Source organism: Thamnophis elegans, chromosome 1 (genome assembly GCF_009769535.1).
Source record: "Thamnophis elegans isolate rThaEle1 chromosome 1, rThaEle1.pri, whole genome shotgun sequence".
Taxonomy (NCBI): domain Eukaryota; kingdom Metazoa; phylum Chordata; class Lepidosauria; order Squamata; family Colubridae; genus Thamnophis; species Thamnophis elegans.
In genome coordinates this window covers 7826092-7853037 of record NC_045541.1, presented here as the reverse complement: position 1 = coordinate 7853037, position 26946 = coordinate 7826092, and the positions used below count along the sequence as shown (strand labels likewise).

The following is a 26946-nucleotide window of genomic DNA, read 5'->3' as shown; positions in this document are numbered from 1 at the left end:
CTCTTCCCATCACAGACCAGATACTTAATAGGGCTGTGTGTGTGTGTGTGTGTATAGCAATAGCAGTAGCAATAGCAGTTAGACTTATATACCGCTTCATAGGGCTTTCAGCCCTCTCTAAGCGGTTTACAGAGTCAGCATATCGCCCCCACAGTCTGGGTCCTCATTTCACCCACCTCGGAAGAATGGAAGGCTGAGTCAACCCTGAGCCGGTGAGATTTGAACCGCTGAACTGCAGATAACAGTCAGCTGAAGTGGCCTGCAGTACTGCACCCTAACCACTGTGCCACCTCAGCTCTTGCGGACAAGAAATATTTATATAGTGTTTTTTACTCCTGAGATACACTTTAATCAGGTGGAGTAGAAGTTTATGCTACTGCAGTCTAAAATACCTGCAGATGCTCCAGGCTATCTGTCCCAGCTTGCAACTAATAAATCTTCCCGGGCAATTTCTTTTTTTCTGGCATCTTCCCATGATGTTGCCTTCATCACATTCCAGCCCATTAAGGAAACAGGCTTTTAGTTGTGCTTAGTTGTGTTAAGATCAAAATATCCCCCCTGCCCCTGTCATACACACCCCAATTAATTTTGATGCTATCCAAGGACAGCCCCAAGATATGCAAAATCTGTTACGTTTTGTTATCCCTAGGCATTGGAAGGAAGTCAGTGAAAAGATTGCAGTCATTGTTGTGGGGTTTTTTTGCTGATCCAAGAACTACACCAGTATAACTCAGTGGTAGAGACAGACTTGTTTTTGCTGTGTTGAAAGGAAAGCTTCTGAAAGCATGTTTATATGTGTTGGTTATTACCTTTAAAGCCCTACATGGCTTAGGGCCAGCATACCTGCGAGACCGCCTACTGTCACATTCCTCCCAACGGCCGGTGAGATCACACAGTTTGGGCCTCCTTCAGATGCCGTCAGCCAGACAATGTCGGCTGGCGGCTCCCCAGAGGAGAGCCTTCTCTGTGGCTGCTCCGACCCTTTGGAATGAGCTACCCCCCCAGAAATCCGGACCTTACCTACTCTCATGGCCTTCAGAAAAGCTGTTAAAACCTGGCTATTCCGGCAGGCCTGGGGCTGTTGACCTCATTGTTGAGGTCCAGCCCCGATCATAACAAATGTATGTGTGTTGATTTTAACCTGTTTTATTTTCATTTTTTATTATTTCTTTTTTCCTTCGTTGTAAGCCGCCCAGACTCCTCCGGGATTGGGCAGTCTATAAATCGTACAAATAAAATAAAATAAAATAATAAATAAATAAATAAATAAATAAATAATATATTCAGCCAAGCTTTGTGCCAACCGTAGGTGAATTCTTTGATCTAATGCCAGTCATCATTGCAAACTAAGGCAAACTCCTGCTTGGGAATAAACAAAACCTTGGTTGGTGTCCCACCCACCTACACAGGGATGGGGCAGCTTAAATATTTGCTTTTTTTTAAATTTTAACATTGAAATTAAAAGCAAGCAAAAAAACAAACAAACTATGGTGTAGCCCAGTCACTACATACCTTGTGTGAACAGATCACTTCTGGGGTATTCATATCTACATAACCCCTCTTTTGCAATCACTCTTTCTTTCCTTCTCTGTTTACAAACGCTAGAAGGGTGAAGGATGAGTTAACCACAACGTAATTCTGGCTTTTTGGTCCTGAAGACCAATAGCTGGTGGTGGCTAAGAAGAGGCAGGAGACATTCCACAATGAATTCTGGTACATCCTGCTTCACCCAAAGACCACAATGCTTCAATCAAAGCTTTATCTCCTACACTGTATTTAGCAAAGTCTTGAAACCACTGATTAATTCTGGAAGGCAAAAGCAGGCTGAGACAGGGGAAGAAGTTTGTTCCTGTTGTGAGGGATTGTCTAGGATAAAATGCTTCTGAAAGTCCTCTGATCATGACTTCTGTCGTGGCATAACTGCCTGCTGAGAGTTTATTTAGCAATAGCAATAGCAGTTAGACTTATATACCGCTTCATAGGGCTTTCAGCCCTCTCTAAGCGGTTTACAGAGTCAGCATATCGCCCCCACAGTCTGGGTCCTCATTTCACCCACCTCGGAAGGATGGAAGGCTGAGTCAACCTTGAGCCGGTGAGATTAGAACCGCTGAACTGCAGATAACAGTCAGCTGAAGTGGCCTGCAGTACTGCACCCTAACCCCTGCGCCACCTGGGCACATTCCCCAAATTGTCTTCCTATTTTACTTCTTTTAGCTGCTTTAACTTTGTAAAATACAAAGAGTTGGATAAGGTTTAAATGATTGTACTGCCCCTTTCACACACACACACACACCCAATAACAGAGCAAACTATTAACCCTGAACACTTTCCTTTCCATCTTGCCTCTCCACCTTGTGGTTTGATAGTACAAAAACTTGCACGTACAGTATCTTCAAAGAAGATTCTAGGAGAGAATAGTCCAGTGGTGGGATTCAAATAATTTTAACAACCGGTTCTCTGCCCTAATGACCATCTGGGTAGGTGGGGCTCGGTGGTCATGTGACTGGGTGGGTGTGGCCAACTCAACGCCACTCACGTCGATGGGCGCTTCACCTTAGCTGTTACAATGTACTAAGGGTTAACTGGAGAGGCAGTTTCTGTAATCAGGGCAATAAAGATTAGGCTAGAAACAACACCAGAATGTTCCCTTCCTGCCTTCCTTACAGGATTAGCCCTGTGAAGTGGAAAAAAACAAAAGGAGATTTCTTCCAACAACCGGTTCTCTGAACTGCTTAGAAAGTTACCAACCGGTTCTCCCGAATGGGTGCGAACCGGCTGAATCCCACCACTGGAATAGTTTAATAACAGATGACTATGTATGCAAAACTGTACGACCTGCGATCTGTGAAATGCATTTCAATCAAGTGCCATTTTTTTGTTCAAACAATTTATTGGAATGCACATTTTTTTTAAGAATAAAATGTTTTAAAACCTAGTGGGGGAAAAAAAAGAAATGTTCCAGCTACCCATGACTGCCTTGGTATGGTTCCACCACAAAACCGCGTTCGATTAAAGCGCGCTTGACGAAACCGCGTAGCTGACGTCATCACAGGGCGACAACAGCGCGGAGACAGAAGCATGCTGTAAACGCTAAACCTAAAATTAACTCCTAAACCTAAACCTAACCCCCTTAAACCTAATCCTAAACCTAACCCTAAACCTAACCCTTAACCTAACCCTAAACCTAACCCTAAACCTAACCCTAAACCTAATCCTAACCCTTAACCTAACCCTAAACCTAACCCTAACCCTTAACCTAACCCTAAACCTAACCCTTCTTTCTCCGCGCTCGCTGTTGTCGCCCTGTTGATGACGTCAGCGACGCGGTTTAATCGGGCGCGCTTTAGTCGAGCGCGCTTTTGTCGTGCCACGCCTTGGTATCACCTAGATTGTTCGACTGTTTCCTTTGTCCCTGCATCAATGTGATTGTTATATCTGTGGTTCCAGTTTCCCTCCTCAAGAGCCTGAAACATGCCAACATTGTGCTCTTACATGACATCTTCCAGACAAAAGAGAGTTTGACTTTAGTCTTTGAGTACATGGTGAGTGGCTTTTCATCAGATTTGCTCATTTGCTTATTGAGGAAAGCAAACCCTCTCCGTTTTTTCAGTGCTTCCCAGGATTTTACAGCAATATGGAATGGATCCATCAGAGTGAGTGATGCTTTCTGGAGGCTTTTGTATTTGTATTGTATTTGTATTTATTTGTCTTGTATGCCGCCCACTCCCGAAGGACTCCGGGCGGCTCACAATAGACAAGGGAAGGGGGAAGACTAGACAAAGACAACACTTTAAAAACAAAACCGCAACATTCACAATTTCCGCGGGGCTGGATGTTTCACAGGCCCCCCCAGCCTGCTGGAGCAGCCAGGACTTGGTGGCTTTGCGGAAAGCCGGGACGGTCGTAAGGGTCCGGATCTAGACAGGGAGATCATTCCAGAGGGCTGAAGCTGCAACAGAGAAGGCTCTCCCCCGGGGGGTCGCCAGCCGACATTGGCTGGCGGATGGAATCCGGAGGAGACCTAACCTGTGAGATCTGATCGGTCTATGGGAGGTAATCGGCAGGAGGCGGTCTCTCAGGTACCCAGGTCCGATGCCATGTAGGGCTTTATAGGTAGCGACCAGCACCTTGAAGCGGATTCGGAGACTAATGGGTAGCCAGTGCAGCTCACGGAGGATAGGTGTGACGTGGGTGTACCTGGGTGCACCCACAATCGCTCACGCGGCTGCGTTCTGGACTAACTGAAATCTTCGAACACTCTTCAAGGGCAGCCCCATGTAGAGCGCTAGTCCAGTGTTTCTCAACCTTGGCGACTTTTAAGTCCTGTGGACTTCAACTCCCAGAATTCCCCAGCCAGCTAAGTTGCCAAGGTTGAGAAACACTGCTCTATCTCTTGAGATTAACCTCATCCTGCTTGTATTTTAAGGTCTGCTTTATGTGACCTGAAACAAGCAGGAGCTGATTGTTTTTGCAATTACGGTCAATGCGTTCAAGGTGCTGTTTTCAAAGATTTGTTTCCTAAGTTCAGTTCACTGCCTTTTCCTCGCTTCTTAGGATTTTACCATTCATCTTTATCTTTTTATCTGCCACTATCTAGATTTTTAATATATATATATATTTCAAATATTTCCCAGCCTCTACCCATTACATGTAGATCGTATGGTGCTGTGCTTGTAAGTGATTTGGGAGAGTATTCAGGGACGTGCAGTCACTAGAGGCAAGGGAGGCAGAGCCTCCCCAGTCTCCTGAGAGAAAGGAAAGAGTTTTAAATATTTTTTTAATGAATTAAAGCCAGGATAGTTGCTAGCAGATTTCAAGTCACAGTGGCTTGGTGTCTGCTCTCAGTGTTAACTAGGAGGAGGCCAGAGAACTCGGGGCCTCTTTTGTTTAAGGAATTTTTCGCCTTTTAAAAGTTAAGGCGGAGTTAAAAAGCAAAAGATTTAATATGCAAAAGAGGCACTGATTCTCCCGCCTCCTGATCTGGGAGCAGCGAATCATGTCTTGCACTTGAGCGACTGTGCAAGTGCAAGGGTGATTCTGGAGAGGTTTTTCTTTCACCAGCCGCCATTTCTTCTGCAGCCAGCCCAGCACCGAGCGGGGAGGACGAGGAGGAGGAGGAAGAGGAGGAGAAGAGCGGTGAGTCCTTGTGGCTGGCTGGGGAGGGACTCACCGCTCTTCTCCCAGCCAGCCAGCCACTCACCCCCACCCGACCTGCTCTCTGCTTGGCCGGCCGGCCGGCCGGCACAAAGACTCACCGCTCTTCTCCTCCCAGCCAGCCAGCCACCCGACCTGCTCCCAAGAATGTCAGCGGGGACGGAGGAGGCGGGGGGGCGAGGCGGCAGAGCGTGGCAGCGTCGAGAAGCAACACCCCCGCCGCTGTGTCCGACAGGCATCTCGCGTTTATGTCCATCATAAACGAGAGACGCCTGTTGGACACAGCGGTGGGGATGTTGCTTCTCGCCGCTGCCGCGCTCTTGCCTCACCAACGGTATCTCTCACCGCACATCACTGAGAGTATTATACAAAGATTTAATCCAGAAATGAACAATAAAGGAAGCAGATAGAGGTTTTCTTCACTTGGTTTCCCAGCAGAGGGTTTCATGGGGTTGACTAAGCAGGAGTCACTTTCGATTCAGTGATTTTTTTTTCCAAATATAGTTGAGTTATACTTTGATAAAGAACCTGCAGAAAATCTCTGGACTTGATAATTAACTCTTATTTCCTCTGCATCTATTTAGCACACAGACCTGGCCCAGTACATGTCTCAGCATCCTGGGGGCCTTCACCCTCATAATGTTATGGTATGTTTTTGAAGAAACATGGATATTAAAGGCATCTGTTATGAACAAACATTATTAACAGACTTAGCATAGTAGGGTTCACCTATTTATTTTAAATGTGTGTGTGTGTGTGTGTGTGTGTGTGTGTGTGTGTGTGTATGTATGTATGTATGTATGTATGTATGTATATTCTGACACCCCCCTTCTCCGTCCAGGAACGAAAGCCAAAACAGACGTACGAAAGAATGTTTTAATCAGTCCAGACTCTTGTTGGCTGCAAGCCCACAATAAACAAGAGATAATCACTCTGGCAAAAAGTCCTATAAACCCACGCAGCACTGCAAACAAGCTTCTCACAGCAAACCACTTATCCAAGTTGGTTTCTCTCGATTTGTGAATGCGAGCGAGAACGTTGACTCCTGCAACCAGGGCGTGGCACTAACAGTCCCTTTTATAATCAGGAGAGGATCTTAATCAGCATCAGCTAAGTGCAATCATCTCCTAAAATTACGCAGTTGTTCCTTCCGTCGAGTAACCCTTCGACGGCGTGCATCCTGAAACAACTCACAAGTGTTTTCCTGAACACTCCCTCTGATTCAAGGCTCCGCCGCCACCTGGTGGCCAACCAGTCTCTCCTCGTCCTGCTCGGAGTCGGCACCCTGTCCAGGATCCTCCACCTCCTCCAGGGCCGACTCATAAGACCCCTCGCCGTCGGAGACCGGCGGCAGCTCCAACAGCTCCTGCCGGGCCACAACAGTTCACTATCTGTTTTGAAAAGAAAACACATTTTATCCAGTTTATAAGGAACTCAAGTTATATAAAGCACCTGTAGTGTGTGTGTGGATGAAACTGTGGATTTCCCCCCTTTGTGATGTTAGTTGTTGCCTCTCATGAACAAAGATCCTTTGGAGGCTCTGTCAGTGACAACATCAGAAAAGAGGGATTTGAAATCCTCCAGGGTCTTACAGTGGATTGCATGAAGTCATTTCGTTAGAGCACTAAGTAAAAACACGGCTGATTTCGGTGAACTGGCAAAATAGTGGTGAAGTTTCATGGCAGGTGGGAGAGCATCCTTTTCTTATTCTATTATTTATTATTCTTTAGCTTCAGGGATAAAATAAAAAGCAAAAAAAAGAAAAAGAAAACAAACTAACAAACATTTGATATCAACAAGAAAAATAAAAAACATGTGTACAGCCCCCCAAATATCAAATACATTATTGACAACTAACATTAAACTTCAAAAAATTCCAGCCCCCGCTGAATGCTTACAAATATATCAAAAAGGTCTACAAAATAATAGCACTTTTCTATATCTGGCAAAAATTCTATAATACATAAAAGGTATCCCTGATGTGGAAATCTATCTAATAATTGGATTGACCCAACTTCTCTCCCTCTCCCTCTCCTTCCCAGGGAGGGAGGTAGCCCCCAAAGGTAAAATTAATCTTCAAATCCCTCCATTAACCATCTGTTATTGTATTTAAAGTCCACAATGATTTCCAGTCTCTTATAAACCTATCCAGTGTATTGTTTCTAATCAGTCAGGTGAATGAGCTTCTTAAGTAGAATCTGCGTAACCTTATGTCACAACAGGAATAAAGAACAACTATGCTCACTGCTTTTTCTTTAGCATCAGGTTTCTCAGACTGCCAAGTTAGTTACATTCTCTTTAGTCAAGGCGTTGACTTCTGAAAGAAGGGCGTGTGCACAAGCAGTCTTTTTTATAGTCTGGAGAGGAGCCTAATGACCATCAGCTGAGCGCAATTACCTCCTGTAATTGCGTAATTGCTCCTGATGCCGAGTAGCTCTTCGATGGCATGCATCCAGGAACAACTCACTGCTGGTTTTGGAACACTCTCCCTTGTCTCCTCCCCACTGGTCCAAGACTCAGGCGCCACCTGGTGCCCAACCAGTCTCTCTGCGCCCTGCTTGGAGTCAGAACCCTGTCCAGGGTCCTCCACATCCTCCAGGGCTGACTCATAGGGCCCCTCGCTGTTGGAGTCTGGTGGCAGCTCCAATGGCTCCTGCTGGGCCACAACAGGTATCTAACAGAAGAATTGCTAGGAATATATGTTGTGGGTTTTAAACACGTAGCCAATTTATAAGGAAGAGTCATTTCATTTCATTCATTCATTCATTCCCTTTCTTTACCCTGGGAGTTTAAGACACTATCTTATGCTATCATGGCTCTGTTTTCCCTTTTGTTTCCAGCTTTTCATGTTCCAGCTTCTGAGAGGATTGGTTCACATTCATAAGTGCCATATCCTTCATCGAGATCTGAAACCTCAGAATTTGCTCCTAAATTGCTATGGAGAGCTTAAATTAGCTGATTTTGGTGAGTCATCGTAACCTGGTCCCCATCAGGCAGTTATTCAGTAGATGAGTTTCTTGGGCCTATAAATTCATAACCAAAGAACAAGCTCTTCTGCCTTTAATTCAGCTCAATTCGCAATTTAATGGGCTTATATGCCGCCCAATCCGGGAGGACTCCGGGCGGCTTACAAATAACGAAATAAAATAAAATAAAACATAGGGGAAAGAAACATACACAGTTTAAAAAACACACAACATACATTTGGCTTAACGGGGGGTTGGACCTGATTTAAAAAATCAGCAACCCCAAGCGTGTCGAAACAGCCAGGTTTTTGTGGAGGGCCACGAGAGTGGGAAGGGTCCGGATCTCTGCTGGTAGATCATTCCACAGAGCCGGAGCAGCTACAGAGAAGGCTCTCCCCCGAGTGGTCGCCAGCTGGCATTGTCCGGTCGACGGCACCCGGAGGAGGCCTAGCCTGTGAGTTCTTATCGGACGTTGGGAGGTGTGTAGCAGGAGGCGGTCTCTCAGATATCCAGGTCCAATGCCATGTAGGGCTTTAAAGGTAATCACCAGCACTTTGTAGCACGTCCGGAGACCAATAGGGAGCCAGTGCAGCTCGCGGAGGATAGGTGTAACATGGGTGTACCGAGGTACACCCGATATCGCTTGCGCGGCTGCATTCTGGAGCAACTGTAGTCTCCGAACACTCTTCAAGGGCAGCCCCATGTAGAGTGCATTGCAGTAATCGAGCCTTGAGATGAGGGCATGAGTGACCATTTGAAGTGCCTCCTGGTCCAGATAGGGCCGCAACTGGTGCACCAGGTGAACCTGGGTAAAATCCCCCCTGGTCACAGCCAACAAATGGTGTTCTAATGTCAGCTGCGGATCCAGGAGGACACCCAAGTTGCGGGCCCTCTCTGAGGGGTGCAAACTTTCACCCCTTTAGCTCAAGCTAAATAGATGTCAATTTAGAAATTTGGGATAATTAATGTTGGAAACTGAGAAATATGTGAAAAATCAACTGCTCTTATTTAGTTGGATTTAGATTATTCACAACAAAAAGATGCAAAATAATTGTAGTACATTGCCTCTGTGGTTTGTGCCCTCCAGTTTATTGTATAGACAATGGGTCAAAATGATAATTGTGACTGATTTAAAAATCCTGACGTTTTTCCATCTGCCTTGACAGGTCTCGCTCGTGCTAAATCTCTCCCCAACCAAACATACTCTGCTGAGGTGGTGACACTTGGCTATCGCCCTCCTGATGTTCTGCTTGGAGCCACTGATTATTCATCAGATGTAGATATTTGGTGAGAACAGGTTTGGACCATTAAGAGGAAGGAAATGAAGCTCCACCCACTCATCCCTTCCCTTCTTAGGGAAAGATGGAGGACACAATAAGAGCATTTTAAAATATGGAATAATCCAATGAAGAATAGCATACTCCGATTATCAAAAATTACATGGGCTTGAGTTGGAATTAAATTTATTTTCTCCCCCCCCCCCTGAACCCTCAATTGCTTAAAGATTTAACTATTTAATATCAATTGCATCCCCCAGATGAAATGACATTTTAATTTGAGTAGTCTACAATAGACTGCTTGCCAAGTGGTAATTAGAGCACTTTAGGACTAAATCCAAATATTTTATTCTGGTCACCCAACCTTTTCCATAAGCAATTCTATAATTCCTATTTCATATAGTTTGATTATAATTAGCTCTTCTGATCTAATGCTTGCAGAATTCCTAGAAACTTTATTGATTTGACAGAGAATTAGATCTTTATGACGTGATAAAGTCAAGTGTCACATTTTGAAATATTTCGTCTCATTAAGTTACCACTTTACTGGAAACAAGTATTTTATTTGTGGGGGTAAAAAGCACTATTCTCTTTAGAATCCCCAGATTGCTAGCATCAGTTTAAAAAATCCTGGTCGGCAGCCGTTTTGATCACTATTCTATGTTTCTAGCTAAGTCGTGATCAGGACTGACATGCAGAGTCTTCAACAAGGCATTCCCAATTCAAATGTCTCACACTGTGTGTATGTGGGTGTTCTAATGTTGATAGAAAACAAGTGCTAGCTCGGAATAAATGTGAGATTTGATCTTGCAATAATCCAGAGTCGTTATGCCAAGAGGGAAGGGAAATGAATGGTGTACGACAGCCCTTAAGGTGTCATGAACTTAAGGGTTGCTAAATATGTAACGAATGGTGTATCACAGCCCTTACGTCTTCTGATGTGTTTAGGAAAGTAAATATGTGGGAAGAATTAAAACTAATTATTATAGGAGAGCAATTTATTATGGTTCACCGACAAATGCGCGCTCGACAAAAGCGCGCCGACAAAACAGCGGCGAGAAAACCGTGAGGTTGAAATCACGCCGACGAATGCGCGCAGAAGCGTGCTGACAACAGCGCACCAACAAAAGCGCGCCTTCAACAAACAACTAATAACAACCTAATAATCCTAACCCTAACCCTAACCCTGAACCCAACCCTAACCCTAACCCTTACCTTAACTTAAATTGGCCTTTTGTCAGCGCGGTTTTGTCGGCGCGTTGTTGTGGGCGCATTTATGACGGTGTTCTCGCTGCAATTTTGTTGGCGCGCTTTTGTTGTGTGCGCATTTGTCGGGTCACAATTTATTATGGCCTGGAGGAATTTATGGTGTAAGGAACTTCAGTGCCAGTGAGCCACAGTCATTATGTTAATAACAAGAGTGCAAAATATCTGAAAGATATAATTTTGCCTATTACAGAGGTGGGTTGCTCCTGGTTTGGCCGAACTGCTAGTGAAATTCAAGCTGTGGTCGAAGAACTGGCTGCAACCCAGGCCTCCCACGCCCCTGAACCGGTTCCCTTGCCGGCGCTGGGCTGCTGCCATTTTGGTTTTTAGTGACTGCACGTGCGCAGTTCACTGTAAATTGTTCTGCACATGCACAAAGAACGATTTACATTGCACAGCACACACATGTGTGAGCAGGCTGCAAACCAGTAGTAAAACCGGCAACCCACCTCTGGCCTATTCCTAATAAAACCTAAAACTGCAAGTTTTATCTCCTTCCTCCTCCTAAACTTGATTTCTCTTTCTCTTTTATCAGAGATCTTGATATTTAGGCAGTATGATATGCAGTTCAGACCTTAGTGTTTCTCATATTGTAGTAGTAAAGAAATCTGTTGTGACAATTTTGTGCTATCTGAGCTTTTGTGTGTTATATCAAGAATGGAGCCTAGGGCATTACCTGCAGGCTGAGCTTAAGAGCCACCTCATAATTGGAAGGAATTAAGAAAAGAATCTGATGGATTGCAGAAGCTCTGCTCCATTTAACTCCTGATCTGGATATTAGCTATTTATCGTATACAAAGCCTCAAGCATTATTATTATTAACCTTATGCATTTTTGAGTCTATGAGAATACATATTTAGATTAAATGTTGCTCATTTAGTTAGGAATGTTGAATTCAATGTAAATCCAAACCAGTTTCAGAGTGGTAGTTTTTCATGGATTCTTTTTTTCTTTTAGGAGAGAAAGATGAACCTACTGGAAAGTCCATATTAAATTGTATGCAATTTATTTTAAGATGCAGAATTTTGCATCTAGTTTTCTCTATTATATGCTTTAATGCAACTGCCTTAATTTAGGTTCACCGACAAAAGGGCGAATGACAAAACTGCGCCCGACTAAACCGCGTCGCTGACGTCATCAACAGGGCGACAACAGCGCGGAGACAGAAGCACGCTGTCAACCCTAAACCTAAACTTAACCCCTCACCCTAAACCTAACCCTAACCCTAACCCTAACCCTAACCCTAACCCTAACCCTTAACCTAACCCTAAAACTAACCCTAAACCTAACCCTTAACCTAACCCTAACCCTTAACCTAACCCTAAACCTAACCCTTACCTTAAGTTGAATCGGCTTTCTTTCAAAGCGCTATTTAAAGTGCCCTTCTTTCTCCGCGCTGGCTGTTGTCGCCATGTTGATGATGTCAGCGACGCAGTTTAGTCGGATGCGGTTTTGTCATTCGCCCTTTTGACGGGCCACGCTAACAAACGCTTTAAAATATGTTTGATTCTAGTTTACATTGTCTCATACAAATTCCCCAATATTTTTCTTTTTGGAATCAATATTTCAAGTATCTGCTACCTCATGTAAATTTTGTCATGAAGAATGAAAGCATTTTCAAAAATGTGTTGCTAGTAGAAAGCATGATGAAAATTATACTTTCTATTCTTATGTTTTGATTTGGATTAGACATATTTGCAATATGTATAAAACAGTAACTGGATGGCTATGTGACTTAACCAGTAATATTATTTTTCTCCAGGAGTGCAGGCTGCATATTTGTGGAGATGCTTCATGGTCAACCACTGTTTCCAGATGTTAGCAATATCTTTGACCAATTAGAGAAAATCTGGATAGTGAGTACGATAGTACAGTATATCTGAGAAATTCATAGTAAAATGAATTTTACTAGTAAGCATAGTAAAATGAACTTCAAAGTGTTACCTTATCAATACAGATCTGACGTGTTAGATGCTCAGAAGTATCTTTCTGCCTCTCCCTTTGCCTTGTGAATTTGTTATAAAATGAATATAAGAAATTCAAAAAGAGAGGGGGAAAAAGGAGCTTCACTTTTTGTCTGTTTGATCTTCAAAATACAAAAAGCTAAAAGGAGATGCCTTGATACATAATAAATAAATTCATTGTATTCAGTTTTCTGAGAATATAAACCAGACATACATTGGCTGCAATTTTAAACCCCACCATTATGCGGCAGAACTCAGTTTGGCTTCTTAATTCAATCCATAGCTAAATGCTTGCTTTGAGATATTTTATCTTAATTGGCATGGATATATTTGCTGGCGGAATGAATCCTAAGAGTTGAGCCTTCAAATTAAGTTTCAGTGGTACTAAGGCCCACGTTGTCCTCAAACAATGCTGTGAAATGAAGTTTTGAACACCCGTCAAAAGATTCGTTTACTGCCTTCTCCTTTTCACCTCAAAGCAGTGAGATCTCTCTCATCCTGAGAGTCTGTAGCTTCTGAATGCCTTCTCTTGCAGAGATGCACTCTTGATTTCTGGAAGAGCACTTTGGCTGACCATTCTGACAGCTGCAGCCAATGATAAATATGAAAGCTTTGTACAATACTTATTTCTTTCTTTTTTGGAAGGCAAAGCTTGATGGGCCTCTTATCTATCTATCTATCTATCTATCTATCTATCTATCTATCTATCTATCATCTATCTATCTATCTATCTATCTATCTATCTATCTATCTATCTATCTATCATCTAGTAGATTTATAGGCCGCCCAATCCCGGAGGATTCCGGGAGCGGCTTACAAAACAAGAAGAATAATTAATAAAAATAAAAAGAACCATTTAAAAACATCACCCATGCACCCAATCTGATTGGGGCTGGACCTCAGAAATGAGGTCAACAGCCCCAGGCCTGCCGGAACAGCCAGGTTTTAACAGCTTTTCGGAAGGCCATGAGAGTGGGCAAGGTCCGGATCTCTGGGGGTAGTTCATTCCAGGGGGTCGGAGCAGCCACAGAGAAGGCTCTCCTCTGGGGAGCCGCCAGCCGACACTGTCTGGCTGACGGCATCTGAAGGAGGCCCACCCTGTGGGATCTCACTGGCCGTTGGGAGGTATGTGGCAGTAGGTGGTCTTTTCAGATGTCTCACTGAAAACTAGGATCAAGACTACACGTACTTTTTTAGAAAATGCATTCAGTTTTGTTTCTCATTTGAAAGGTATTGGGGATTCCGACTGAAGAAACATGGCCAGGAGTTTCCAAACTTTGCCACTATAAGCCAGGTATGATTTTATACCTCTATATAAGAATGTTGTCTATCTTCAGGCTATTTGCTGATGCATGGATGTGCTGCTGCTGTGAAAATTCATTATCATTTGACCACTTTCTCCATTTCCATGAGCAATGAACATGCTCACAATGGCTGTGTTCCTCCATGAGGAACGCAATAGTCTGCAAACAGGTTGCTGGGGGTTGTGGGGAGACGGTCTTCTTGCAGGATCCAATCTGGGTCGATCACTGGGACCAGAGGTTTAGTCTCCCGAGTTTTTGGGTTCATTCTGGAGCCCATCCTCAGGGAACTTCACCAGAATGGGTACACCAACCCAGATTGCTCCTGCAACGTTATCCCGGGGTACGTGTATTTGCCTTCAGTCATGAGAGTCAGTGGTTAGAGTGCAGTACTGCAGGCCACTTCAGCTGACTGCTGTCTGCAGTTCGGCGGTTCAAATCTCACCGGCTCAAGGTTGACTCAGCCTTCCATCCTTCCGAGGTGGGTGAAATGAGGACCCAGACTGTGGGGGCGATATGCTGACTCTGTAAACCGCTTAGAGAGGGCTGAAAGCGGTATATAAGTCTCTGCTATTGCTATAACTGCTATTGCTTCTCCATTCCCTTCTTTTAATTCTGCCCAGAATCAGTGAGAAGAAAGGAAGCAGAGAGAGAGAGAGGCCTTTCCTTCCCATCCATCATGTGGGGAAATTTATCTCCAGAACTTCAAAGGGCCAGTTGTTTCTTAGTGGGATGTTCCTTCCTTTCTCTTCTATTTAATGTTTTCTCATGAAAGGTCTTTCAGAACAGCATAACCCAAGTGTTGTGGTACAGGGAAGCAGTGATCAGTTTCAGTTTCAGTTTTGATTTATTTGTATGCCGCCCTTCTCCAGGAGGGACTCAGGGTGGCGAACAACTCAGAGGGGAAAGGGAACATAAACAACAGTACACATAATTAAAATACACGAAAATCACACAGCCGTACCAGTCGAGAGGGGAGGGGAACTCATCAACCCCAGGCCTGCCGGCACAGCCAGGTTTTGACGGCTTTCCGGAAGGCCTGGAGAGAGGTGAGGGTCCAAATCTCCGCGGGGAGTTCATTCCAAAGGGCCGGAGCTGCTACAGAGAAGGCCCTCCCCCGGGTAGTAGCCAGATGGCATTGGCTGGTGGACGGAACCCGGAGGAGGCCGACCCTGTGCGATCTGACGGGTCTTTGGGAGGTAATTGGCAGCAGGCGATCAACACCAATGCAAAGAAATGTGAAATATAAAAACCCTGAACCATGAACTCCCTCCTCTGCATCCCGGGGGGGGGGAAAGGACAGGGTCTGTGTGAAAGCCAGGAGGGGCAAGTGAGGGAAGCACTTTCAGCCTTAACGTTTTTTCAGATCTAGCGGAGCATAGTAAGGTCCCTTCAAAGAGGAGGATGTTGCTCAGATGAGCTTCAGAGGCCCTGGTTTCCCTCCCCTGCTTGGAAACTAAACATCCCTCATTTTCACAGGCTGGCTGGGTTTGTAATGGTGGGGAAAACTTTCACACCGTTAGCCAAGATTCATTCATCACAGTGGTGTGAAATGGGGATGTGCTGGCTTCCTCAGCAGACCAGAGTTTGTGCCCCATACCGCCTGCCCTGGCGTAGTAATTGGGGGTTGGGGAATTAGGTTGATTGCTTTGAATGAGATTCCCTGGGGAGTGGGAGAAGGGCAGGGGGGAGGAAAAAGCCTCAAACCACTCATCAATCCCCTGCTGCTTTTGTAAGGAAAAACATCACAACCTCAGAGAAATCCGTGCTGTGGGAAGGACAGCAGTGAAGCAGTGACATGCTAATAGAAATTCTCCTAAAAGTATGACTCTGGAGGAAACGCTAGTTAATTAACAAATGCTTTTTATAACTTAACAAAATATTGTAGGTTTATAATGCAATTTAGTTGCGATTTACTAATTTTTGATGTTTTAAAGTGGCACTCTGAAAACTTCCAGTTCAAGGCATTTAACTATTCTGTCCTTTCCTTCTTAATTTTGCTTCTAATTAAACAATGAAGAAAATCAAAGATAAAACTACGGTTCCACCACAAAACCGAGTTCGACTAAAGCACGCTCGACGAAACTGCGTAGCTGACGTCATCACAGGGCGACAACAGCGCGGAGACAGAAGCACGCTGTAAACGCTAAACTTAAAATTAACCCCTAAACCTAAACCTAACCCCCCTAAACCTAATCCTAAACCTAACCCTAAACCTAACCCTTAACCTAACCCTAACCCTAACCCTAACCCTAACCCTAACCCTTACCTTAACTTGAATCGGCTTGCTTTCAAAGCGCTATTTAAAGCGCCCTTCTTTCTCCGCGCTCGCTGTTGTTGCCCTGTTGATGACGTCAGCGACACGGTTTAATCGGGCGCGCTTTAGTCGAGCGCGGTTTTGTCGTGCCACGAAAACTACAGTAGCATTATAAATGAAAGGCATTGGCTGAACTCCCAAAGCCCACAAACGTTTTGTGAATTCTAACTGAGGAAGGGGTTCATCTGGAATGGATTATAATCAAGTGGACTAGTCAATAGATGCCCATTGTTTGAAATGTATTTTTCACAGAGTTGGGTGTCCATTTGTACTGTTAAATTGCAAGTTAGCCCTGAAGCAACAATAAAACAAGCCAATTTAAAATATTATGATGCCAGATTAAAAATATGATTTGGATCATTATGAAAAGGCAATAACACAATTCTGACGGAAGATCTCTGGATCTTACACTCCTCCGATTGGAAAAGGATTTCACGTAATAAATACTAAATTGGTTTAAGCATCCATTTGTTTGGATTCATCACAATCAGGGTTATAGGGATATAGGTTTTGAAATAAAAAAGAAGCTTAGGTTCGCTTTTATTAACTCAAAGGATTGGCTACACCAGTGTTTCCCAAACTTTTGACATATGTGTATCTTCTATAATTTTCGTAATGCTGAGTACCCCTCATAAAAAACATATGCTTTAATAAAAATAAATATATATTTATTTTTTATTTTTTTGGTACATACGCAAAATAAACAAAAGTTATATATTCACGCCGTGTCACGCCTCACAAGACTGTCTAACCATTAGATAACACTGCAATTCTCTGGCGTTTAAACAGCTCCGCGGCTCAACGTCAACTGTTAATGTTCCCGCAGTTTAAAAATGGCCGAACCCGAGCTGCGCGAAGGATGCGCAGAAGTTCCCGTCATAATGAGTTGCGATGTACGATGGCCCCAGTTCCCATGTAAAAACTGCAATACCCGCCTATTTCTTTCCTTGTCCTGTGGGCGCAGCTAAGCACGGTGCAGTGGATATTCCCACGTGATCCCCACCAAACTCCGGTGCAACGCGTACCCCCACCAAACTCTTCCCGTACCCCCGGGGGTACGCGTACCACACTTTGGGAAACACTGGGCTACACCAAACAGTTTTAGTATTTGGTCAGTACACTCAAATCTCAAACTTCCTGCCAGCCACAGGCCATCAGGGTAAAATGAACTGGAGTGGCATTATTTCTACCTTTTCAAGGATCCTTGGGAGGAGCACAGAGGGTAATTTTTTTTGCATTTTTAAAAATGTCCCGGCCAAAATAAAAGAAAAATTCGACTAGGCCGGTTGCAGTGGGTAGAGTGTGGTACTGCAGGCCACTTCAGCTGACTGCTATCTGCATGTCCGGCGGTTCAAATCTCACCGGCTGAAGGTTGACTCAGCCTTCCATCCTTCCGAGGTGGGTGAAATGAGGACCCAGACTGTGGGGGCGATATGCTGACTCTGTAAACCGCTTAGAGAGGGCTGAAAGCCCTATGAAGCGGTATATAAGTCTAACTGCTATTGCTATTGCTATTGCTATTGCTATTGCAGGCATAGCAAGGAGCATCACTTTTCACATGCCCCCCCTCCCCAACCCCAGTCTCCGCCGCCTGCACCCTTTGGGGAGTGTTCCAAGATCTGGAATGCCTGACCTTGGAAATCCTTGCCTTGAAGATCCTGGGAAGGTGGCAGGGGGGGACCCTTGGGCAAAGACTCTATTTGCCTTGTAGAATTTGGAAGTCTTTCAAACTAGACTTTTTTTTATTTTATTAGGCAACTGCCCTGACTCCTTCATGGAAATTTATTGGGGGGGGGGGAGATTGGTTTCCAAACATCCTCATTCTTCACTTGTTGCCCTCTTAAGTTTTCCCACCGTTTTCTTCCTTTTTCTTTAGGCAGACAGCTTTGTTAGGAAGAAACAGACTGCATAAATGTCCGGTGATTAACTGTGCTAGGAGCCTCCTTTCTGGAAGCACTCATCTATCTGATTGCAATGTGTTTGCTCTGATACAATCAGATTCAAACATTAGTGCCAGCATTCTCTACCAAGCAGGCTAACAGTTCTATAGTGCAGCCGTGATAAATATAAGGACAGGAACAGGACGTATATATGACTTGAATTGGCTGTGTTTAACCCTGTGATTGCATATTAATTTCCCAGACAGATTCCTTGGCAGTTGGCCTCAGGGACTCCAGAGGATCTGTGACAGGTAAGCTATCTACAGTCATCAAATGCTCCCTTAAAGTCAGCCTGTTCTTTATGCTTAGTCTAAGATAAATCTAAAATAATAGTAAGTAATGTTCAAACCTAACCAAAAAATATATATATTAAAAGTGGCAATTTCCAAGAAAGGAATTAATACTTATCATTATATCATTTGGTTAAATCCATGAGTTGCCTAAAAGGGATGTTATTTTAATGAAAGCAACAAAGTGAGGATATGAGAGACTAATTCCATGCTACCAACTGGATTACTGTAACAAGCTCTACATGGGGCTGCCCCTGAAGAGTGTTTGAAGACTACAGCTGGTCCAGAACGCAGCCGTGCGAGCGATATGGGGTGTAGCCAGATACACCCACGTTACACCTATCCTCCGCGAGCTGCACTGGCTCCCCATTGGTCTCCGGACGTGCTTCAAGGTGCTAGCCGTTACTTTTAAAGCCCTACATGGTTTAGGACCTGGCTACCTGAGAGACCGCCTCCTGCCGCTTACCTCCCAACGACCAACAAGATCTCACAGGTTGGGCCTCCTCCGGGTGCCGTCGACTGGACAATGCCAGCTGGCGGCCCCCCAGGGGAGGGCCTTCTCTGTAGCTGCGCCGGCCCTGTGGAACGATCTACCCGTAGAGATCCGGACCCTTACCACTCTCCCGGCCTTCCGTAATGCCGTCAAGACCTGGCTGTTCCGGCAGGCCTGGGGCTGTTGATTGATATCCAGCCCCGCTTAGATGGAATGGATGATGTCGAATTTTAATATTGTATTTTCTATTTTTAAATTTTAAATGTTTTGTCTTGTTGTGAGCCGCCTAGAGTCCCAATGGGAGTGGGCGGCATACAAATTTTATTAAACTTGGAAACTTATTAAACTACCTGAGGGTGAGAATTGAAGACCAAAGCTAGCATAATAATATGTAAACAATGATCAACCAAGGAGATGCACTGGAGTATATTCAACCAAATGTGACACTTGAAAGCAAAATAGGATCCCTTCTTCACTAAACAAATGTTCCCTGCCAGATTTACTTCCTGGTTCTAGTTCTTGTATGTTTTCTTGGGAATTCTCTCCCTCCCTCCCTCTCCCTCTCCCTCCCTCCCTCCCTTTCTCCCTCCCTCTCCCCCTTGAGATCCTTGCTTCCTCTAGGACTTTTCAGGCAAGACTTCCTAAGCTAAACAGAACTTCCTCTCTTCCTAGATCCCACCTGCCTACCTTTCTTTTGAGAAGACTGTGGCTCTGTTTAGAGTCGCTAGGAGTTTTCTGCTAACCAGAAGGCAGCTAAAAACGAAAAGCCTGTTAGTTAGACTGTTGATGCTTTAATGCCTCGACTATACACTTCCTTCCGTCAGATCAAAGGACTGCCACTGAAACAAATACCCAAATTCCCTACAGATGCTTCTAGGATTCAGAGTGACCTTGACAAACGGACTCAGCACTAGGTGAATAAAGATAAATATTGTGGCGTGGAATTAGATAAGGCACAGATCCCAGATGCCTGTCCTTCAAAATATCCCATATTATTTGGAGGCCTTTCTTTCATAGCTGAAGTTTAGCAATAGCAATAGCAATAGCAGTTAGACTTATATACCGCTTCATAGGGCTTTCAGCCCTCTCTAAGCGGTTTACAGAGTCAGCATATCGCCCCCACAGTCTGGGTCCTCATTTCACCCACCTCGGAAGGATGGAAGGCTGAGTCAACCTTGAGCCGGTGAGATTAGAACCGCTGAACTGCAGATAACAGTCAGCCGAAGTGGCCTGCAGTACTGCACCCTAACCACTGCGCCACCTCGGCTCTTTAGGCTATGTCCCAGCTTGCACCTAACTACAGCATTGAGCACATGCCCCAGGAACAGGTTTCTTGCAAATGTAACCACATGGTGTTTCCTTACTTTTGCATATCAGTTTAAGTTGTCCCTGATCGCATCAAGTGTTAGAATAAATATTTTCCCCCATTATTCTGACATTATGAAATGACCATTTCAAGGTCTGGCAAAAGGGCCATCAAGCTCTTCATCTATTCCTGGTGGGCAGAAAAATATACTGGCATAGTGTGGGAAGTTATCATCCAGCCCTCTCCCAGAAAAATGAAATATCCTAGGAAATATTGAAAAGGCAGAATATTTCTCTGGATGTGAAAAGAAAGAAACATGTTTTAAAAGACAGAATAGCTTCCTGTAGCTTTCTGCCCATCCCCAGTTAATGGGCCATTAAGACTAGCCAGGCTAGCCCACTTTACATAATAAAGACTTCACCAGCAGCTACAGAAATGCATGATAATATACTCAACTGACCACAAAGCATCTGAGAACTCATCTATGGATTCAAAACAGCCTAGAGAGTAGTCCCCTGCATGGCACCATGGGAGTCTGACAACCAATCAGAATACATTTCTTACACAGGAACAGGAAACAGAGAGGTGGGACTGAACAGGTTATAAAAAGCCTAGCAAGCCCCTCCCTCAGCCCTTCTCTTCTTCTGCACCCAACATTGAAGCATGTGATCACCTTTTCTGTTCAGGGCTCAAGCCATGTGGTCCTGTCCACCAATAAACCATCTTTCCAAGCAGCCTCCATGTCTCCAGTGTCTTTTTCCCCACTTGGAGCTGAACCCAGAAGGACATTTCTTTCAACAATAGGATGTGCTGTTCCTGTCCTAATTCTGTCCCGTTTATTTCTCAGTCACGGCAGCTGCCTCCCTACACTTTGGGTTGAGCTAATATTAAAGTATATAGACTTCACACATATACTCTTAACTCTTCAATTGCAATTGAGCTACAGTTCGAATTCTGCTCTCAGTTGCATATATGCTACTCCTTTGATTATTTCCTCTCGTGAAAAAAAAAATCAACACCATTTAGACTTCAAATGCAGTTAGAGCCATATCTATGTTTTTGTTGGAAGGGTAGTGAGAGAAGAAGAGGGAGCCAGTCCAGGCAGGGTGATGCTCTTTCAAAGTGAAATGCCTGTTGAGGAGAAACCCATGTTGAGGAGAAATCTGGCAGGCTGAGTTCCCATGAGCCACTGGATTCTTTGAAGAAAGAAAAAAGTCCATTAAAAGTTATAAAAGATAAATGTTTTGTTCTTTGTTTCCTCCATTCCTTCTAGTTCACTTCCTAGATGTCAAGATATTTGACATTAGGCTTTGCCACATATAGATACCAGTGACGTGCGGTGAGCTTTATGGCTGGTGAGGCAGCAATTTTTTTAGACTTGTGGACTTCAACTCCCAGAATTCCACAGCCAGGCATGCTCAGTTCCAATTTAAAGCGACAGCATTTTTCCCCCTTGCAAAATAAGTTTTCCTTCATTCTTTTTCTTCTCCCTCCCCCTCCTTCCTCCCTCCCTCCCTCCCCACTCTCTCAAACAGACACACACACACAGAGAAGTTGGATCCCACTCTCACTCACTCGCTCTCAAACAAACACAAAGACAGAAGTTGGATTGGATATATTTTCCAATGGCTTGAAAGCAGCTCCTCTGCCATAACCCCTCCCCAATTCCCCTGCTGCCTTCCGATCCGAACCTTTGATTGCAGGTGGAGCCACATTGCCTTTTCAAACTTGTAATCAGTGAAGCTGGGCTTATATACTTTTATCCAGCTGTGTGTGTGTGTGTGTGTGTGTGTGTGTGTGTGTGTGTGTGTTTGAAAAGGCAACGTGGCTCTGCATGCAATCAAACTTTTTGAATTCCTCCCCCCTTCCCACACAGGGACCTTTTCCAGCTGTTTCAGAGAGGATTTCAACTCTGCTCTTGCCTGCCATCATGAAAAGAAAAAAATGTAAAAGGAGAAAGGCAAGAGCTCTGAGGTCAGACTGAGCTAGTTGCTCCCAGAGAACTCTAAAAAGCCTCTAAAAAATGCCCTCTACAGGAGGCGAGAGAACCATGTGCCTCCTTTGCATAAGGAATATTTCGCCTTTTAACCCTTGCTTAACTCTGCTCGAGTGATCATAAAGATAGAATAAAGGAGGCACGTGGTTCTCTCGCCTCCCCCTGCAGTTAAGCACTAAGCAGAGTCATCCACTGTGACTCTGTCAGCAACTACCTCAGCCTTTTTCATTTTAATTTTCTTTTCTTTTCATGATGACAGTGGTGAGGCTCTGCCTCCCCTGCCTCCCCTGACTGCACATCCCTGATAGATACACATTATCTATATCCATGAAATCCATTTATATCCATGAAAACATTGAATCTTAAAGGAACCTGGGAACTGTTTTTAAATCAATAAATAATTACCACCTTTCCTAGTGGCTACTAAAAGGATAAGAAGTTCTGAGCAGGTATGCTTACAAAACGGAACATTGCAATGAATGGTCGAGTGAACTTCCGGAGAACTTTCTTCCTGATTAATTAACAAGGATTGGCATAGTGACTTAAAAGCTTTTTTATTTTAATGGTGCAATGAAGGTTCTGTGATTTGCCTTTTGTGATGAATTTGGAGGGATGTGCCATTTTTATGTACAGTTTTTATTGAAACGAGCTTTAACATAGATTAAAAAAACTACAGAAACATAAAAAGAAAAGCAGAAGAAAGGAGATGTGAACGAATAAAAGGAAAAAAAAAAGTTGAGAAAAAGAAAAATAAAGAGAAAAAAGAAATATATTTAAGGAGGAGATTTCCAGTCTTCTTTGTAGCAGTTACAAACATACTAATTGCAATCTGCAGCCTCCTAAATTACATATCATGGTTTCCTCCTTCTCCTAAGGATACCTTTTTAAATCAATAAATCCCAAAACCGTCAATTCAGTTTTATCCAAACTATTTAACCACCTGTTTACCTTTCTGTGGATAAAACCAAGGGTGAGATTCTACCGGTTTAACAATCGATTTGCTGCGTGTGTGCACGCAGTTTAGAAAAGACTTACGGTACCTTCCGGATTACTGCTTGGGAAGAAAAACAGCTAAGGCATGGCAGTCCATTCTGCCGCGTGACTCAGCTGAGAAGGTAAAGGGAGGTAAAGCGCAGGTGAAGAGCCGAGGTGGCGCAGTGGTTAGGGTGCAGTACTGCAGGCCACTTCAGCTGACTGCTATCTGCAGTTCAGCGGTTCAAATCTCACCGGCTCAAGGTTGACTCAGCCTTCCATCCTTCCGAGGTGGGTGAAATGAGGACCCAGACTGTGGGGGCGATATGCTGACTCTGTAAACCGTTTAGAGAGGGCTGAAAGCCCTATGAAGCGGTATATAAGTCTAACTGCTATTGCTACTGCTATAGGTGCTCTCAGCTGATCTTCAGAGCTACCGGTTTGCCCGAACCGGTAGAATCCCACTCCTGGATAAAACTCAACATTTTATTAACTCGTTTAAAAAAAAAAGAAAAAAGAAGCCGATATGTCAAACTAATCTAATTCAACCATGAAAATGCTATGATATACGATATAATTACATAAAGAAAGGAGAATGATAATAAACTATATACATGGAGGATGGAATTTTTGGTATTAAATATTATGGATGCTTAGCTAAAACAGGATATGAGGATTTGATGTTAATGGAGGATTTTATAAACAAGTAAATGAAATGCTAGCATGTGGTTATGGATTAAATCTTTGGCATAGTTAAGGATGAAGGATGTTTAAACAACTGTAGTCAACCAAAAGTGGAGGTATGATGATGTCAATATGGTAAACATTTGAGTTAAGATATTTGAATTAATATGAATTAATGGAAGAGATGCACAAAAACATGTTGTAACCAGCTGATATACTTTTTTATAACATATACTTGTTGTGTTTTTGTTTTGTTTTGTTTTTCTCTGCCTTGGTTTTTGTGTGTGTGTGTGTGTTTTGATTTCCCCCCCCCCCCACTGTTGTGGGCATGTGTTGTTTATGTAACAAAAAAAAAATAAAAAAAAATTATTAAAAAAAAAACCATGCAAATTTTAATTGAAACAGCAATACAGATTGCATTACTTTGCTTTTGGTCTAGTTTTACAAATGATTTCTTTTCCAGACTTGATGATTTTCAAAATAGATTCCACTGAGAGAACATCCAAATATGTCTCTAATATTTAAATATACGTAACTACTTCAGAATGTAAAAGATTTTAGAAATGTATTGATTTATCTGTATATATTTAATTGAATACTTACACAAATGTAAGGATAAACTTTCTTTTTCTTTCTCTCTTTCCTATCCTACCTTTTTTTTTTTTTTTGATTCTTCGGATTCCGGCTTACATATTAAATTAATATTTTTCGAAAGCTGAGTTTGAATTCCTAGCATTTCGTTTTCCTCTGTTTTTGTCTTCTAGGCTGATCCAGGTGCCTGGGGCTGAAGACTTGGCAGGAAGAATGCTAAAAGTATATCCACGAAATAGGATTTCTGCACAACAGGCACTTCTTCATCAGTTCTTCAGTCCCCTGCCCTCTGAATTGAGCCAGCTTTCTAATGGTATGTCAGTCCCTGTTTTCTATCTGTTCTCAGGCTATCAGAATGATCCTATTTATTTCAATACCTTTTGGCGGGACGTAAACTCAGTCATGCATAAATGAGGTCAACTTTATTACAGCCTGAAGTCAGCAAATAAAACAGATTTTAAAAAGAAAAAAAAGGCATCAAAATAGATAAACACAAGCAAGTATATACAGCTTGGACATGCCTTGTTTACTAAGAACATACGCCAAAAAACTCCAGTGAAAGAAACAATGAAATGCTATAAGAACCACATTCTTCAGCCATTAAATCAAGAATAGAGAATATTTTGAGGGTCTGGGTAGTTCGGGAATGTTTAGAGCATTTTGCAATCAAATATAAAGCATTCATTTCCCAGAAGGCAAATGATTAAGACCATGATCACACCTGAGAAACTATTGAGCCAATAAGATCTTGAAAAAACGATGGCGGCTTTTACTGGAGATTGTTCAAGGAACAGGCAAGGGACTCACTAAGAAATTCTTCCCCACTAAAGGGAAGGTATTGTGGGAAGTTATCACCCAGAAAAATGAAATATCCTAGGAAATATTGAAAAGGCAGAACATTTCTCTGGATATGCAAAGAAAGAAACATGTTTTAAAAGACAGAATAGCTGACTGTAGCTTCCTGCCCATCCCCACTGTTAATGGGCCATTAAGAAGGCCAAGCTAGTCTACTTTACATAATAAAGACTTCTCCACCAGCTACAGGAAAGCATGATAATATTGGCCCCAACTGACCACATGGCATCTGAGAACTCAACCAAACCTGGATTCAAAACACAAGCCCAGAGAGTTGCCCCTGCATAGCCCTATGGGAGTCTGACAACCAATCAGAATACTTTTCTTACACAGGAACAGGAAACAGAGAGGTGGGACTGAACAGGTTATAAAAAGCCTAGCAAGCCCCTCCCTCAGCCCTTCTCTTCTTCTCCACCAACACTGAAGCATGTGATCCCCTTTTCTGTTCAGGGCTCAAGCCATGTGGTCCTGTCCACCAATAAACCATCTTTCCAAGCAGCCTCCATGTCTCCAGTGTCTTTTCCAACACTTGGAGCCGAACCCAGAAGGACATTACTTTCATCAGTATTGTACAGGGGCACTTGTCTTCCAAGGCAGCAGATGGCTACTGTCCCATGTAACTTTGCACAAGTATATCCTTACCTTTGTTTTTTTCCTTTCTTCATAGCACAATCCATCTTCACAGTACCTGGAGTGATGCTCAAACCAGAAATGTGTGACCTCTTTTTTTCATCTCAGAAGGGCCATCAGGAAAATAGTTCAAGCAAGTTTTGGTGAAAGAAATGAAGGACTTTTTTTTTTCCAAGAGAGAAAGGAGGCAGACAAATAAAACCATATTATCACTAGCTAAGACCAGTGGTGGGTTTCAAAAATTGTTCGAACCTACTCTGTGGGTGTGGCCTCCTTTGTGGGAGTGGCTTGCCACCCATGTGACTGGATGGGAGTGGCTTGCCGCCCATGGATATGAAGATGCTGGATATGAAGATGCCGACGACACTTGTCAGAACCACCTTAAATTACCCCACACACAGCACTGGCAGGCATAAGAATAGGATGTAAACTTTTTTAAAAGGCATCTTTGGTTTGTGTTAAAACAACTTCAACACACGCAATGTTCTGATTGCACCACAAACGCAGTAGTCATCCTTACCTTTCACAGAGGCACTGAGTTTTATAAATAGGAGCATGATAGTGTAGAATAATCATATCCAAGGACCAGTGGTGGGTTTCAAAAAATTTTGGAACCTCTTCTGTAGGTGTGGCCTGCTTTCCGGGTCCACTGGTGGAACCTCTTTTAACCGGTTCGGTAGATTTGACGAACCGGTTCTACCAAATAGGTGCGAACTGGTAGGAACCCACCTCTGGCTAAGACACATGGGAATAAACTATACATATTTTACGAATCCTGGATTTCAATTTATATGCTCAGTGATCGGATTAGCAATGAGTGGCAGAGGAAGGGATGTGGATATAGTACAAAAAAGAGAAGTTTTCTTTCTGCAATTCCAAGAGGAAATGCAACTCTTAATACCAAATTTTCCAAATATATGGAGTGGGACACATTGTACCACAGC

The 26946-nt window shown here is 43.4% G+C and overlaps 1 protein-coding gene across 1 annotated transcript in view; it reads left to right on the top strand.

Moving 5' to 3' along the window:
- CDK15 (cyclin dependent kinase 15) overlaps window positions 1-26149 on the top strand; it is a 30175-nt gene extending 4026 nt beyond the window's left edge. Inside the window, exons 4-12 of the mRNA XM_032228443.1 lie at window positions 3448-3542; window positions 5739-5801; window positions 7995-8118; window positions 9287-9407; window positions 12426-12519; window positions 13858-13921; window positions 18388-18436; window positions 24691-24830; window positions 26040-26149. Of these exons, the coding sequence (XP_032084334.1) occupies window positions 3448-3542; window positions 5739-5801; window positions 7995-8118; window positions 9287-9407; window positions 12426-12519; window positions 13858-13921; window positions 18388-18436; window positions 24691-24830; window positions 26040-26149 (860 nt within the window). The remainder of the gene's footprint in view (window positions 1-3447; window positions 3543-5738; window positions 5802-7994; window positions 8119-9286; window positions 9408-12425; window positions 12520-13857; window positions 13922-18387; window positions 18437-24690; window positions 24831-26039) is intronic.
- Window positions 26150-26946: the final 797 nt, after the last annotated feature.